At 37.6% G+C, this 17,646-nt stretch overlaps 1 protein-coding gene across 1 annotated transcript in view; it reads right to left on the minus strand.

The window, feature by feature from the left end:
* The window catches only part of ITPRID2 (ITPR interacting domain containing 2), a 38,889-nt gene extending 21,510 nt beyond the window's left edge, over nucleotides 1–17,379 (minus strand). Inside the window, exons 1-5 of the mRNA XM_075180498.1 lie at nucleotides 17,264–17,379; nucleotides 14,626–14,668; nucleotides 14,445–14,543; nucleotides 13,052–13,260; nucleotides 11,290–11,972 (exon numbers count right to left, since the gene is read on the minus strand). Coding sequence (XP_075036599.1) covers nucleotides 11,290–11,972; nucleotides 13,052–13,260; nucleotides 14,445–14,543; nucleotides 14,626–14,668; nucleotides 17,264–17,318 — 1,089 coding nt within the window. The 5' untranslated portion in view covers nucleotides 17,319–17,379. The remainder of the gene's footprint in view (nucleotides 1–11,289; nucleotides 11,973–13,051; nucleotides 13,261–14,444; nucleotides 14,544–14,625; nucleotides 14,669–17,263) is intronic.
* Nucleotides 17,380–17,646: the final 267 nt, after the last annotated feature.

A 17,646-nucleotide genomic window follows, 5' to 3' on the forward strand; every position in this document is an offset into this window, starting at 1 on the left:
ATATTACCCTTGTAGGTTTCATAATTAAAAGAAATGAAACAACAAGACAGAGGTTTTCCAACTAGAGCTGTAAAAATATAGTGACGACGCATGGAGGAAACCGTGTCATTTTTAGATCAATGAACCAGTCCATTTCTACAGGTACAGTGGTAGTTAGTTATTCCAAAATATTTAACATTAGAAATTACTGTTTTATGCAGGTACTGGACAGACTACTGTAGTCAGAAGACTTTTCAGGAAGGTCAGCAGAAAACTTAATGGCTGTAATAGAACAGTTACACTTACATAATCATCATTTATTTATACAGCTCCAGCAGATTTATACTGGGCAATACATACAGAAAGGCAAGAGGGCCCTGCTTGCAAGCTTTGAATCTATGGGATATCCCAGATGCATTTCCAGGTTTCCTACTACTGTAAGCATTGCAGAATTAGATACTATTCTGATGACCTATACAGGTTATTCGATACATAGCAAATGTTTTTTTGGGAGGGGGGGGGGAAATACCGCTACAAGACAGGGAGCTGGGACACCCAATCTTAATTCAAGTATGGACCATGAATGTAGAATGCATTGTTCAGCGATAGTCTGAAATTCAAGATTAGTTCTGAAAAATACCAAAAATAAACTAATTTATATTATGTTTTCTTCACTACACCATTTTAGGCAGCCACATCTTTAGGACAGTGTCTTATTGGGGTTTAATACAGGTCAAGAAGTGGTGAATAGATACTATCACAAGCCTTGTCCTGTGAGGGAATCAACTCATCATGCGTTAGAGTAGAAACCCCCCGCAATATGGCAACGCGCTGCAGGGGAGTTGAACATAGAACATTCAATTCTGTAGAAACAAGCTTATGACATTTTATGTCACAGTGGCTTAATAACCTTTCAGTTCTTCTCAAGTTCAAAGCTGTGCATGAACTGAAACTTAACGTTTGTTTTAAAGGAAACCCTATGAATTTTCAACCAGACTTCACAATGCCTACAGAGAAAACAGTGACACAGTTTCCATCACAATCTCCATAGCTCCTCCGAGAGCTGCTTGTTAATGTTATCTGTGTACGATAATCTCACAAGATAGTTGGCAACACTGCCTAGAGATAAGTATGACATTGGTACTTGGACAGAGTCCAGTAGAGCGATGGACAGACGGCCCTCTCCCCAATATCTCCTACCTGTCTTATGACCAGGTTTCTTCTATCAGCAGGCATTTTAAAACAAGTGTTCCAAGCTAAATTACAGATAGGGGTGTCTTTCCATGATTTAATGTATTGTTTTACATATTACTGAGATAAAGGATAATGTGTGTCCCTTTTAATGGTTGGAGGAATGCCCATCGTAGCTCCTGAAGTGCATGAGAGTGTCCATCACTGTTCTAGTACACAAATGAAACTCGACGTTATCCATAAGGCTGCTTGTCTGCAGACTTTATTTTAATGGGGCGGGGGCTAGGAGAATATTCCCGGTTTACATATAGTTATTACGTATAAGCAATTAACTATACTCCTGTTGAAAGCCATTAAGATGAGTGAAATTACTGAAATATAGTTCATTTGGTAGAGAGACTAGCACTTCAGATTAGCATAACTCGTCATTAGAGAGTGGACAAAATTTCGACTTCAGACTTGTGCATTCCTTGACAAATTAAAATTACTCCCAAAAGTTAAACGTCAGCTGTAATTTATGAGATGAATTGAAAAACTTGCATTGAGTTGTAGAAAGCAAAGAATGGGTGAGTAATGGGTCAGAAAGACCCATTTGTTTTTTTTCAGAAATAGGGGAAGAAAAGCTGTAATATTTAGCATGATTTAGAAAAAGTACATAATGTCATTATTACACAGATGTAAAAACGTCCTTATTTCTCATAAAAGCGGAGTAGAACTACCCGGAAGGGATGCATCCGGAGGAGGGGGCACATTTGGCACTTTCAAAGAAAATTTGCATGAACAAGTCTGGTTTTAAAGAAATGCTATTGTGGTCACACTAGCGATGAAACAAAACGCAGCAGCCTTTATTAAAAGCAGAATTTTCAAGTAATGACAAAGCCCATTCATAAGACAGTGGGCACTTGCTCCAGTAGACCACTGTAGATGTAAAAACTGAAGTGTAAAGTATACATCAGGGTCAAGAAATATTTTTTAAAAAAAAAAAAAAAAAAAAAAACAAGAATGAGGGAAAGTCACAAAATTGGGAACTTTTAATGAAAAAAAAACCAAAATAAATGCAAAAGGATAGTTTCTATAAAAGAAAGCATTGTGTACAAGCTTTAATTTGCCCTTTAAACTGGTTCACATAATTGCGTGGGCGGTGTTGTAGGTCAGTCACTGTTTGCTTTTCTTACGCAAGCATAAGAAATAAGCATATAATTAGAGTGATTCCATCTAGGTGCAGTTATGTTATACTGCACCATGAAACAAGCTTTAAATTCAACACTGCCATACAGAATATGTACTTTCAGCAAATACGTTTTAAATGGTGGCTACTGTACAAATAATTTGTAAGATATTTGAATTCTCAGCAAAAAAAGTCACCTAATGCCACCAAAGCAACCTATAAGTCAAGTGTCGCTGCTCAGTGGCTTAAATATAGGAGGCGGCATTATGCAATGTTTGGGGCCATCAGCTGGTGGCAGTGAGGGTTGACTCAATTATGCACAGACATAATACAAATCTATAATAATACAATGTGCCAAGTGGTAGCGTTCATTATTTAGTACTGTAATAAGCACGGACGCAGCATGCCCGATATGCAGCGAGACAGGGTATAACTTATTATTCAAATATTACTGTCCAGTAACCTGAACTCCTCAGTAAAACAAACATTAATGCCCAATGAAAATACCTGTAGAAATGTCCAGCAATATGCCAATATAAATGTTCAGTATGACACTATAGTTCAGTAATATGCCAACTATCCTGCTAACCGGGATGCCCAGAACAGTAGTGTCAGTCAATATGCCAAATAAGAACAGCAGACGTAACAAAATGCTTACTACTGCAGTGGCGGACAAAGGTGGCACAATTCTGGAGCCAAACTTGGAGCCAGAGACAAAATCATCCATTCACTCAACAGTACAGTTCTAGTGAAGAATTTTTAAACTCTGATACAGATGCTGAAAGGGGCAAAGTTATTTCGGCAGTGGAAGAACACATCTAGTTTACATAGGGGTGAAAAGGATGTAATAGGTAAGTTTTGTGGCAAAGGTTGTGGTCAGAGTGCTATAACCTTGGTGTATGTCAAGATCACACCCCTGACTATTCGTTTATGATGGTGCAATCATAGATTTTAAGTAGAGGGGGATAACAGCCAGGGAAGGGGGGAGGTTATGGTCATGCCATGTATCAATATTTCCTCCCCAATGAAAGTACCTAGCAATACGTTTGGAGCTTTGAAAGCATTTTCCCTTGTAAAAGCCACATTTTAGGAAAAATGTGTTTCTTTTTTAAAAGCCATTACAAAGCATGGTCCTGGCAACCATGGACCTCTTGCTTTATCCTCAACAGTGTAAATGTTCCATATCGAACGTATAGAAAATACTGGTATAAGACATGAGAAAATGCGCAGAGTGCTCAAGGAGAACAAGAAGATTGATGTACATAAAACATATATGTTAATATTGTTGCTCCTTTATAGAAAGCAATTTGTACCTTGTTTATTGGAAGCTCCCACTTCACTAGGGCTTAGCAATTGCAACAGAGGTTTCTGAAAGTACAAGCAAAACCTTAACTACAATGGTAAAAATGAATGACTCGTATGAATTGTATGACTTGTTCTTTTTAGGAAGGGTGGAGTAATGGTTAAGTACAGATAAGAGTGGAAACAAAAATAAAACAATACCCCATAACAATGGGGAGGGGGGCAAGTGGGTGGCAGCAAGTGATAAGCAATTTATACCCATAAGGTTGTCACTTCCACCCACTTTATTTTTCTCTTGCAAACCAGTTTAAAATAAAATGACTCACTCAGATCAGCGTGATAATACTGCATGATTCACTCAGGACAGTGCTGCATGTCTTCAGGTTTCATAAAGGCTGCAGCTAATAATTTTATATTACATCAGATTAATATTGAAACCTTTCCAGTATCAAGAACTAGATTCTAGGTCTTGGGTGAAACTAACCATTGTATAACCCCTGCAAGCCGTACTAGAAGTTAAACTAGTAAAAACGGGTTCTTAAAGCATCCTAGGAAACAGACACTGTCTATACCTCATGTATGACGTACAAGGCCAGAGTTAAAATTAGAAGCGGCTTTGTTTCAAGAACAAAAAAAAAACAAAACCTACTCTATTTTATGGCAAAACCAATGTTAAACAAAAGCAGTCAGGACGAAGAGGTTATTTATTCCAATGCATTTTAAAAAGGATATTGTGCATTCAAAGAGGCACATTTTTAATAGGTTGTTTTTTTTTTTTAAAGACACTATGTAATTTTGAGTGTCCTATGCTCTTGCCGGTATATGACCAATTCACCCAACACAGCCTCAGCATTTCAATGAAAGAACATAATAGAAATAAAGGATATCACAAGTGTCTTCCCTTTCAAGCAAATTTACCTATGAATTAATCTTACTTTAACTATGCTAGAGATGTTTAATAGATTGCAGTCTCCTTTACTGTAGTTGTTTCAGCATACAGTATTACAAACTGGTTATTCAATCTTTTTTTTCCCCTGTGCTTTTTTTTTTCTTAGAAATATCCTAAGCATAAGTTTGATTAGGTATTTACAATGTTACACCATATACTTATTACTAGTAAGCGTTCGAACATTAAAGAATATAGACAGTGGGCCTTGGTCTGAAATGACTGAAGACATCTTGCACTCAAGCTACAAGGCAAGTGTAAATACAACGTCAAACTTCTTAAGGTTCCATCTTCACTTAATTGTGGGTTTAACGTTAATTTGGCTAGTCTAAGGGGTATATTTACTAAACTACGGATTTGAAAATGTGGAAATGTTGCCAATAGCAACCAGATTCTAGCTATCTTTTAGTACATTCTACAAAACCACAGATAGAATCTGATTGGTTGCTATAGGCAACATCTCCTCTTATTCAAACCCACAGTTTAGTAAATATACCCCCAAGCCTTCATCACTTGCGTACCCACAATTCTCAGTCACAACGTGGGTGGGGCTATAACAACCTGCAGCCAATCAGAAAGCACCAATCATGTGGAAGGCAGGACACCTGTCCATTGGTTTATGCTAGCAAGTACAAGGGGCAGTATCATAGGGTGAAGAGGGAATAGAGAAAAGCAGTACAGTACACTACAGTAGTTATGAGTAGCTCCCAATGCAGGGAGATTATTTGTTTATACAACAATCTTCCACGGTCAAGAACACTGAACATTTCTAGCGCTCACAATAATCCAGGGTACAGCACAAAGATGGAAAACCAATGACCCCTGGCACATGCTCTGGTACATACAGGTTTGGATGAAAGGGCAGTAGCAGTTTTGTTCCTCAAATCGTCACAGGCTTTTACATCATTTTTATACAGCATAATGTATAGCCAAATGTAACCGGTTCCATCATGCTTTCCAGTTTGTTTATTAACTAATTAGGACTTTAAATGTGTGGGTTTTTTTTGTTTGTTTTTTTTAATCAAACAAATGTACAAAAAAAAAAAAAAAGTGTTTAACATGTTGTAAGTAGCTGCCATTTAGCCAACTATATGATCTAGTGATGGGCAACTTGAAACACTGGGTCCTCATGGTTCGGCCCGCTAACCTTCAGAATGGTCGCACATTACCCTTAATCTCAGTAATAAGTTAAGATAAGTTTAATCAAAGAAAGACACCAATCTATAACAAAGAAATCTGACAATAAAAGGAATGAGCTACTGACAATTTCTGTTGATGGCATAGACGTGATAGAGGCTAATTTGTCCAAATATTTCACAATCCTCAAAGGCTCAGTGATCACTGCTACTGTACATCCTGGTGGAGAACTCAGGATGTTGTGGTCAGCCAGCATAACAAGAATGCAAGTCTGCACTGTTGCCTATATTATCTTGTATATGTGCTGTTGGGCAAAGCATTGTGTTTGGTAGAAGAACCATCCATAAAAGAAAAGCAACACTTTCATGCAGAAGGGATCACTCAGGCAGAAGGGGCATAATGCAGGGAGTGCTAACTGCCCACAAGGCCTTTGAGACCTGAAGGTAGCAAGGTATTTTAAGGCACAAGTCACCCATTTGACAGGGGTGAGCATGGCATTTTGGATGCTCTTTAATTTAGCCGGGGGGGGGGGGGGGGGGGGAATCAATAGCTCATATGCGGCAGGGGGGTTGCACCCGGCAAACATGGAGCTCAAGAATTGGCTGAAGGGGGGTATGTATTTGGTATGCTGCAGAATGTATACATGGAGGGGACTTCTTCTATAGCTTAAGCAAGGGTTTCCCAAACCCAGTCCTCAGGGCTCCCCAACAGTGCAGGTTTTCTGGATCACATGTGACATAATTAGGACCACCTGTGGATCTGTTACAATGTGTCAGTCAGTAATGAATACACCTGTGCTCCAGCAAGGAGATATGGAAAACATGCACTGTTAGGGAGCCCTGAGGACTGGGTTTAGGAAACCCTGGCTTAAGCCATTTGATATTTGTCTGAGTGTTTATTGGGTATACTCACACCAGCATAACAAAAAAAAAAAAAAAAAGTTAAATAGTTTTCATGCATCAAGACAGACTTCAAGTAGACACTGATGGCTGCATGTAAAACAAAAATAGGATATGACAAGCTGTAAAAAAAATAAAAGTCAAATGGCATTATCTTAAGTCCTTTGAAATGATTCACAGTTATACATCTTAAAAGGGGACATTTCCGTAATGTAAAATTTGAAGGATTGATTGTTAAAATAAATGTCCCTACTTGTCAGAACTGCAAGTGTTATCACTGTAGCTTTTCTTCCGTGGCCTTACCGCCATGTACTTTACATGACTTTGAAACAAACTACTGACAGTGGTGTTAAACATTAGCCAATAGAGGTGTCTATAGATCTGTTCTTGGAGCCCTGAGTGAATAAAATATAGAGCAAGAGATATCACCAGGTGAAACGGTTATGCAATGATCTTTTAGGGTTATTTATGAGCGGTTATACAGCCATCCCGGCAGGTTGCTCTGTGTTCACCTGGAGGTAGATCACTATAACAAGAGCACAGTCTAAACACTGAACAGATTTCAAAATAATGGATGAGCCTAATAGACACAGTATGCTGCATATTTAATTACAGGCAGTGTGGACCTCAGTGGGATATTGATTGCCATTGCACAGGTCCATATACCACTAGTGGGTGTTGAAACTCCTCTGAGTAAATAAATTTTACAGAAATTGTCACACTGCAGAAAGCAATTATATAATAAATAGCTAAAACAAAATAAAAACACATATTTTTCTCCCCAAACAGTAGGATTCAGCCAGGATATGTGAAGCTGTGTTTTAGTCGATTTGTTTTACTGTAGTGTTTACAGTGTGGAAAATGCATAAGGTTTCAAGTAAATATTTTAACTTCAATTTCCTCAGATTACTTGTACTGAAGCTGCACATATCTAGCTGCTGGAATTCACTGGGGGGGGTGAGCGACATCACCAGCTATTTTGGCAAATGCAGGAGGATATTACATGTACTTGAAACCCCCAAAATATTGACACATTGTATAAACTAGAGAACGTATTAAAGTAATTTCCATCATAGAAAACAGGTCAGCCACAACATGACCATTACCACTGACAAGTGAAGTGAACAACATTGATTATCTATTACAATGGTACCTGTAAAGGGGTGGGATATATTAGGCTGCAAGTGAATAGTCAGTTCTTGAAGTTGACGTGTTGAAAGCAGAAAAAAAAAGGCCAGCACAAGGATATGAGCGACTTTGACAAAGGCCAAAATTGTGATGCTAGACGACTGGGTCAGAGCATCTCCAAAACAGCAACTACTTGCTGCATATGGAGCTGCGTAGCCGCAGACGGGTAAGAGTGACCATGCTGACCCCTGTCCACTGCCAAAAATGCTTACAATGGGCATGTCGGCCCCAAACTGAACCATGGAGCAATGGAGGAAGGTGGCCTGGTCTGATGAATCACATTTCCTTTTACATCAAGTGGATGGCCATTTGCGTGCAAGTCATTTACCCGGGGAAGAGATGGCACCAGGATGAACTACGGGAAGAAAGAAAACCGGGAGAGGCAGTGTCATGCTCTGGGCAATGTTCTGCTGGGAATCCTTGGGTCTTGGCATTCATGTGGATGTTACTTTGACATATACCACCTATCTAAACATTGCTGCAGACCAAATACACCCCTTCATGGCAACGGTAACTGATGGCAGTGGCCTCTTCCAGCAGGATAATATGCCCTGCCCCACTGCAAAAATTGTTCAGGAATGGTTTGAGGAAAACGGCAAAGTTTAATATATTGACTTGGTCTCCAAATTCCTCAGATCTCAATCCGATCGAGCATCTGTGGGATGTGCTGGATGGAAAAATATACACACCTATATCTACACCAGGTAGTAGTAACTGGTGCGTTTGCCTTGTATAACCACTAAGTCTTAGTGATATTACTTTAATAGGCGACTAGTAGATTGTAATCCTCAGTGATATAGTAGCCCAATTCTTAAAATGCCTCCTCTGTATGAAGGTAGCTGCCGTCGTTTAACCACTTCTGTTTGTTCACCCAGGATACTATCAAATATGCAGAAAATTACAGAACGGTGTCTTCTAGTGCAATATTCATAACTTGCAACCTTATTACCCCAACAATAAAAATTGTGTACCACATAAACGATCATAAACAGCCCATCTGTATAACATGGTGATCCAGTATTTCTCATAGATCTCAGCTCCATGTATTCAGATATATATCAGCAACAAAATAAAAAAACGTATGGACAAGGAATGGCTCAACTTTGTTTTTAATAGTACGCACATGTTTCTGTATGCACAACATCAGGGCACGTTTAGTCTTACCTAGGTATTTAAGCCCACATTTATAGTCCAAGAGGTATATCACGGAACAAGCAGTGTCATAAATTCCTTGATATTAAAAAAAAAAAAAATCTAACTTTTAATAATCCAAAAAGTTTTGTTTTTTTTAATGGATCATTCACAAATCTACAGACATTAAAAAGGACCGAATATATTTTAACAAAAAAAAAAAAAAAAAAAAAAAAGTCTGTACATTTATTAACTCTTACATCTCAGATCTTTTTTCCTGGTATAGGGTACTAGAAGCCAGGATGTCAGATTTTTGCATTCCTAAAAATATGCGGTTGTTTAGGAAGGATCTTCTTTAATACAAGATCCAACTGTAGAATTTTTCAGTGTTTATTAAAGAGGAATTTCCTTTATTTTTTGCACTATTAAACTAGGAAAATGAGGAATTAATTCATTTTATTACTTTCTTGCTTTTATATTTGATAAGAACTTTTCTATTTCTTAGAAACCACATTCCTAACGAATATATCTGGCTAGCCTCTTGATAGAAACCCATCAGCATCGATCAATTGTTCTTGACATGTTTCTTCTTCAATTTCACTTAATGCGATAGAACCGAGTATAAGGAATATTTCATTTCCATTTGTTTGCATGCCATCTGTTAAAGTGCAAGTAGCTGTTCGGCTCTACTAATTTTCTTTAAAAAAAATATATAAAATAAAAAATTTGGTAACAATTTTGTCCTCACTCATTAGCACTAGATCCAAATATTCTATTTTATCCTTATTCATATTGTAGGTAAATTTAAGCTTGAAATCATTAACATTTAGATATTCCATAAAATGTTTCCCCTTATATCACCATTCCACACCAAAAAATTATATTGCTAACCATTTGGAGACTTATATTTTCAGAAAAATAAAACATTGTAAACATATTGTCCTTCCCAATGACCAAAATACAAATTAGCGAAACTGGGTAGAAATTGTACCCGTAGCAGTTCCACATAATTGCAAATAAAAAAACAAAAAACAAAGAACAGACAAATGTAAAATGATGAGTTAAAACAAAATACATGAGATCAAACAGAAAATCTTTATGCTCATTATTCAATGTTGTATCGGATAATAAACTCTTGTACAGGTGAAATCCCTTTTTCATGCAGAATGTGTATAAACTGTATCTTTAGTTGCCCAATAGTAACCATCTTCCAATATAAATTCTTATATTACTTGTAAGACTGCCGTAGTATGTTTCACATAGAGGCTTAAAAACTTGTCCTCCTATCTAATCAAACTATCAGATTCCTACATATAATCTTACCATCTGTCAAACTGTAGATTAAGTATAAGAAAAATGACTGAAGAGCAAAGGTGGGACCTGCGCTATAAAACAAATGCTTGCCTGCATCAGGCAAACTGGAGACTAACTAAAAAGGAAACTCCATTCTGTAAGGAAATCTAAGACTACAATTCTAATATGCACAAATGCAGCTAATTAATACAGTTAAATGTTGTATTAGTCAAATATCCACTTATGAGAATTTGGTTTGATGCAGGCATCCAATAACATTAGAATTATGTATCTGGGGGGGACAGAACACAAAGTATCAGTTTTTAGAGCTGGTGCAATAAAATAAAGAGCTGTCAATTCAAATAATTAGTATTCTATTTTATCAACATAATCAGCACCAACATAATCCACATAAGTACCTTTAGGAAGATTGGGAAGATTGAGTGAAAGCTTGTTGAAAGTCTGGAGTTTTGATTTAGATGGAAACCATTCACAATCCAATTCCATATTCTGTCTGCTCATTATTTCAACCACCGCTAGTTCATCACCAATAGGAACACACACACACTTTAAACTGTCCTAGGAAGGATAGCTTGCCCGATGGACAGCAACTTATTGGCTCCACTGAATCATCCCGCTTTATACTAGAGTCTACAAGAATCGTAAACATCCAAAGCTGACCACTTTAATGGGATAAATTCTGTGTGTAACTATTGTTTACAAAATTGTCTAAATTAGAAAAAAAAAAAAATCAAGCTAGTACAGTGGATTCCAAACTTTTTCAGTTCAAGGCACCTTTAGGGTCTTCAAAGTTTTTTCAGGGCGCCCCTAAGCCAAAAGAATTACCAAGTAGTCCCCCGCTTTGCTTACCGCTGGCCCTGGCACCCCTGTGAGGTCTCCAAGGCACCCCAGGGAGCCTAGGCACACAGTTTGGGAACCACTGAGCTAGTAGAAACTTTTGAATCAAGTGGCATAATTAAATAAATATTTTCAACACTACTCAGATAAGAGTTTTTCTAACAAAACACCCAAACATTGACGTGGTTCCAACTTACCTCCTCCAGCTCAAACGAGTCCTTCGGTTGCATCATAAGGCTCATTATAGAGGGGTTTGACAGCAACTCCTTGTCTGGTGTAGATGTCGGTGGATTTGCTTCCGATAGGTAGTTGTCACACTCCTGGTCAGTGGATACACTGAAATCTTTATCAGCAGGGGACGCCACAACACGTGACGAATCGCATTCGTTTAAGTTGATCGACGTGTCTTCCTGTTTAATGGTGCTGGGATCAGCCAAAATGTCAAAGTCAACTCCATTTTCTTTTGGAAGGACAGAAATATCAAGACCATGTAAGTCTGTGACAAAAGAATTAGATGCCTCCTCTTTAACGGTAGCAAGAGGTGGAGAAGTCTTTTTGAATGGTTTCTGCATTTTCTGTTCATTTTTATTGGCTTCGTCCTCATTACAGCTCAGAGATTGCCCCTTGTCATCTGGAGGCTGGGCGGCAGTACTGGCATCTACTGGACCAGTTTTGAGCTTGGATAAGGTCTCCAGCAGGCGAGCTGCAGTCTGGCTTGAAGATCTAGTAAGAGGTGATGGTTTGGTGGGCTCAACAGTAGCAGAAATGGTTAGAGATTTAGAGCTGCCTATTCGCTGGAGTGGAGTTCCAGAAACTTGAGAGTACAACGAAGAAAACGCATTTGCCACATCAGTGAGAACTTTAATCTGACGAAAGCGACCTATTAAAAGGGGAAAAGCAAGGGTTAAGAAAAATAAAATACTGCAAAATCATTGTATGATCTTATGACAATTGAGAGTTTACAGCAACACACATTTAAAGAAAAATAATTTGAATATTGATTTCTGGTTATTTGCAAGATTCTATAAAAAACAGGCAAATAGGACTAGTTTAAGCAAAGTAGAAAGTGTACAAAGGACTGAACCTTTAAGCTTATTTTGGATTCAAAATATAAATCAGATTTAATATAGCTCACTGCAATTCAAGTACCAGTTTAGTTTTTCAAACCTGCAAAATAAATATGGAAACGCTCTTATTTGTGATTCTTGACTGCCCAAAATATTACAAATTTCTATTATGTAAGTATTCATAACATTAATGAGAACTTTAACAAAACCTTGCAGAGTTTAAAAGATAAATAAAATCTACAAAAAAACAACAAGGTTTTTAAATGTCATCATGCAAGTGTCAGACTTGACATTATAAGGGTCATCTAAATACAGTGTGAGCGTTTCACTGATGAATTTAAGAAATGTATTTTGCAGAGTCAGACGTTAAGAGCAAAACAATCATCAGTATATTATAGTTTGGATTTGAACACTTAAAAACATTTTTAAAGAGTAGAGAACAACCTAGTCATACTTAGACAATGTGTGCACATTCCAGTCAATGCAACATAATGTACCAGGATTTTTTCAAATGTAAGAAATTAGTATTTTCTAAACACTCACTTTCTATAATGCTGTGCAGAAATCACTGTAGGGTGTAGTGCTTAGTGAAAGTGAGGAAAAGCATTTAATCCAATAAGAGACTTATCGTTACCAAAGATGCCACTTAAGTATTTAATTGTACCCAACCAGAAAGCCAATAATGCCACGAGGACCTGGAACTAGCTCTATTCAATGAGTAGAAACCTCTCTCATGCACATCACAATTGTAGGCACACATGGTATTTGTATGGAGTTGAAGCTATACAACCCAAAGTCTATAAAGCCAACATGCTGAATATAAACAAGGGGGGGGGGGGGGGGAAGAAAGTCAAAAACCTTTAGAAGTAAACAGTAGTCTTCAGGCACTTACTTGTTAAGGCATAGTTTGGATTCTCCACCTCCAAACGTTGCATTTGTGCATTTAAAAATACTTTGATATCAATCCCATGGGCAAAAGAAGAGTTGTTGAAAAACCTTGGTGGTATTTTGGAAGCAATATCTGGCTCATCTCTACCAAATCCCAGATTGTAAAGAATTTCCTCAGGATCTTCTTCATAAAGATCTAGCAACTCTGAAACACTAAGAAGGAGAATTACATTATTTTCCCATTCTTCTTTACAAGAGCTAGATCACTGATGTGCAACCAGATACACTTCATGTGTAACCTTCTGACCGTCGAGTGCGTCGCACAGTACACTGAATATCAGCAATAAGAAGATATATTTAAACAGACACCAATTTGTAAAACATCAGTGGGCCTGTTAGACAGTGTTAAATGTTATAACAAACCAGGCTATTCAACGCTACTGCTATGTGACCAGATCTTCCACCAGCTTTTGAAAATTAGGTGCAAGGCTGGAACAGGTATAATGCAATTCTACAGACATGTTTCCATCTCTCAACCTGTTGCACTACTTGTTTTTAATGTGCCCAATAAATGCATAAAGCAGGAAGGCGTGAAGGATCTGCCTGTTGCCAATCACTACAGTAGATCATAAGGAGTAACCCCATAAGCAATTAATACAAAATTAAATTTTGCAAATATATTTTTCTTTTCCCCTGCAACAGTTGAGAAAAAAACTCATGCACTTCTGCCCATTTCCCAAATGTATACCAAGCACAGACATCCATACTGCTGTCTGTATAAACCTATACATGGTCATCTAGAGACAAAAGCTTGAAACTATTCACTGTCAAACAATAAATAAATATGGCGGTATTGCCAATAACACTAATCTTTCTAGGGCAGTGCTCTGGACAGCTACATTTCTTCTTCATACAAGTTTTCACAAAATGCTCCCCATAATGTTGAAAGTTGACACTACTTAGGTAGTTCACAGAGTCAGGTCACTAAGACACAGGAGGAATGAGTGGCAGCATTAACACAAGGGAGGAAGACAGCCCATTCAGGAAAAAGTTGATATAACAAACAAAACAGCCATTATGTGGGAGAAGTTATTTTTAACTACCAACATTTTATGGGAGAAACTTTCCAGAACAGAAGACTGCACTGGTGCATATTAAGCACTAGAATTTTTTCTCATTTTTTTTTTAAACAACCAAAACTTAAATTGTGAACACAGGATATGCTTTTACAGAGCTCTGAACATAATACAGCAGTTACATTTTAGGCACAACAGAGAATGAAATCTGCAGATTATTTTCTCACTGCATTTTTCCCCATTTGACCTTATTTGTAATAGGGGTGAAGACACCCCTTTAATACGGATACAAGGGTTTCAAGTATAAAGAAACAATCCTACCTCGAAACAGTTGTGCTGCTTTTCGCCGATCCGGTAGAGTTCATGCTTCTCCCTTTCTGGTGAAACTGGAGTCTTCTGTCTTTTGCCAACATGACATTGCTTTAAAAAGCAGAAATATACAAGTGTGAACAATGAAAACAAAATCAGTTTGCAGAGTGAGCGGATAAAGCGCGTTACTTACAAAGGGGGCTCCAGCGGCAAGTTCCTTTGATTGAGGTGATTAGCTTTAAACAATGAATAAAAAGAGAAAAGAAATTAGTCATACTTCATTGTTACTATAGATACATACAATTTCATTTTTCACTTTCTAGATGCCCAACCTGTCAGATTTGTAGATACTTGCCACTTCCAAAATTCTTTTACAGGTTTGTAACAATTAGCAGCAGCTGCTTCATTCACAGGACAGGTCTTAAATCCCCAATAGCCCGCTTTTGTTTCCAAAAATAAATCCTGCTATTGATTTAACAAACACTAAATTCTTTTTACAGGATAATGCATAGCATGCACACATTAATATACTTTAACGCAGCTAATAACTTTTACATGTCGGTACACGTGTGCTTTTCATTGGCACTGCAATATGTAAATCTCATTGGTTTTAAACTATTTAAGGACGTAGTCATAAAGTGCAGTCATCATTTTGCGAACCTCATGTTAAGACTCAATGCAGAAGAATTACCAACAATGATGCAAAGATACAATTTTAAGAAATACTAAATTGCTTATAGGAATACCAATGTTAAACTGGAAGCTTGAGGTCACACAAAACTTAAAAAGTATGCACAATTAGGGGAACAAAGCATTCCAATACAAACAGAACTCAGAGTATACTGTTCTTTCCTATCAGCCTGGATTTACTGTTTTTCCAACACCTTTTCTATGGTCCAAACATCCTAGGCCTTGGCCTATGTTAACCATCAAAACAGGCTAGCTTCACCTACTAGCCCAGGCCTGGCCAGCTGTGGCTCTACATATTTTGTGAAACTACAAGTCTAGCATATAATACCGACTATCAGCCGACAATTAGCTGGTAAAGCAAGCAGAGGTTTCTAGTTTCAAAACACCTGGAGAGACAAGCTGTCCAGGCCTGACCTAGCTACTTAGACATTAAATAGCACAGTCAGATCCAATAGTTGAAAAATAAAGAACATTTAGAAGATTCTTTTCATATCCCCATTTCATGGATTGTTAATGAAGTTAAGACAGTTGTGTACATTTTGTTTTTTTCCCCCCAGAGAAATGTTCGTAACCTTAATGTTGCACACTTTATTTAGGAAAAAGGACACCACAATCACAGAAATCCAAACGTTAAAACTACCATTCCCATATAAAACAAACCAGTGCAGTTATGGTGGAAAATAAAAGGTACTACAAACCAAGTGTAGCTGCATAATGGACTACAAGTAAGAGTAGAATAAGCCAAAGAAATGGGTACAGGTTTCCTAGGGTGCAAGTCACAAAAACTGTTTTCCTTCCTTAAGAAGTAATGATCTCTATTAAACAATGCTCCTGTTTATGCCTCTAGTCTCCACAACTGGGGTGGGGTAGAGTAATGAAATAAATAAATAGGCATTTAAAATAGATGTGTGACCGATGTAATATTTCTTCTAATCCTGAACGTAAATGGTGTGGCACCCATGAGGTTGCTAGGAAGTTAAGTCCAAACACAAAAGGAACAAATTGACAGATCTGGTTCTTGTGCTAATACGCAAACCAAACAGCCTCCAAGATGAATCGGCCATTACAACACATTAAAGCTGCAAGTCTTTCCTCCCGTACTAACAGTTCTACTCTGTATCCAAGCTTGCCGTAACTTGTAGCATTATATAAATCAGTCTTTACACGCAGCTAAATAGTGTTATAGTTGCTGTCAATTAGCAACGTGACACACTCAACAGACGTGTATTCGGTCTTGAAACACAATGTAAAAGCAAGTCAAGATAGGCGTGGGGTTTATAAGGCAGACAATTTAGTAAAAGTACAAATAGATTTGATAAGTCAGGAACAGTAGCCTTCCTGAATCTAGCAAAAAAACAAAACCACAGCCAAGTCAACCATATGACAGTTATATTCACATGTGCATGTTATAGACATGCCTGAAAAATATACACTGTCCAAACAGACACTAGCACATGACATTAATCGCTACTGCAATTTAGGTCACAAATAATACCACAAATTCCAGTTAAGCAGTATCTCAATTACTCAGGTTACAAGTTCAATGCTGGTTTCTCTCTAACAAATAATGCAGCACTGTTCACCATAAGTTAAGCATATCTGATATTTTATTATAATAGTCTAACCTGTAGAAAACAAAAAAACATAAGTAGACAAGGCTGTATTCTGTATGCACACTGCAAAAGACTAAATTGCGTTAACAGAGGACACAATGCATGTCTGTACATGAGGAGGATTTTATACTATGAAAAGTTTAATTAAAGCCAATAACAGATCCAGCATGTTGTGTGTGACTATAATGTAGTACAATTATGCCCTTACAGGTTATTAAAAATAAGGAAAATTCCATAGTAATCACGGTTACCTATTTTAATAACCAATGCAAAGCCGTGGTCTGTTACTAACCCAGGAACACTTTAAACCTCTCTCACATTGACATCTCAGGAGACTATACTGCAAATCTATAGAAGTCCTGACAACTTCCCTAAGAAGATTACAATGGTTAGTCTGTTACATCAACATTCTGAAATCCTAACCAGTGATATTCTGTATCACTTCACAGAAGGGGGAGGGGGGGGGGGGGGTGACACTACAGGCAGTACCCATTTCAGTAAGACTAGATAAGTGGGTAACATACTGACCTTCTGCTCCAAGGGACAAGTCATCTTCAAAGCTACAGCCATTTTTCAAAATCATTCCTAGGAGAGAAAGATCTAAAGTGAACGCTCAGTCAGAAGTGCCACATGTTGTTCTTGTTACCGTATCAGATGCAAGCAGTGTACTGAAGGTCAGTGTTCAGCTAAACTAAGCATAGTTCAAACAAGACCAGGAAAAAAAAAAAAAACTGACTGCTCATGCAACATGTTTCACTTCCGTATTGCAAAGCTCAAGTTAAAAAAAAAAAAAAAGGAAAAAAATTATATCTATACAATACATATTCCTGTTTTCACTTTTACTGTAGTTTTCTGAAAATGCCTTGGAAAAATAAACAGGTGTGGCAGTTCCAAAGTATAAGAGGTATTAG

This window comes from Mixophyes fleayi, chromosome 7 (genome assembly GCF_038048845.1).
Source record: "Mixophyes fleayi isolate aMixFle1 chromosome 7, aMixFle1.hap1, whole genome shotgun sequence".
Classification (NCBI taxonomy): Eukaryota; Metazoa; Chordata; class Amphibia; order Anura; family Limnodynastidae; genus Mixophyes; species Mixophyes fleayi.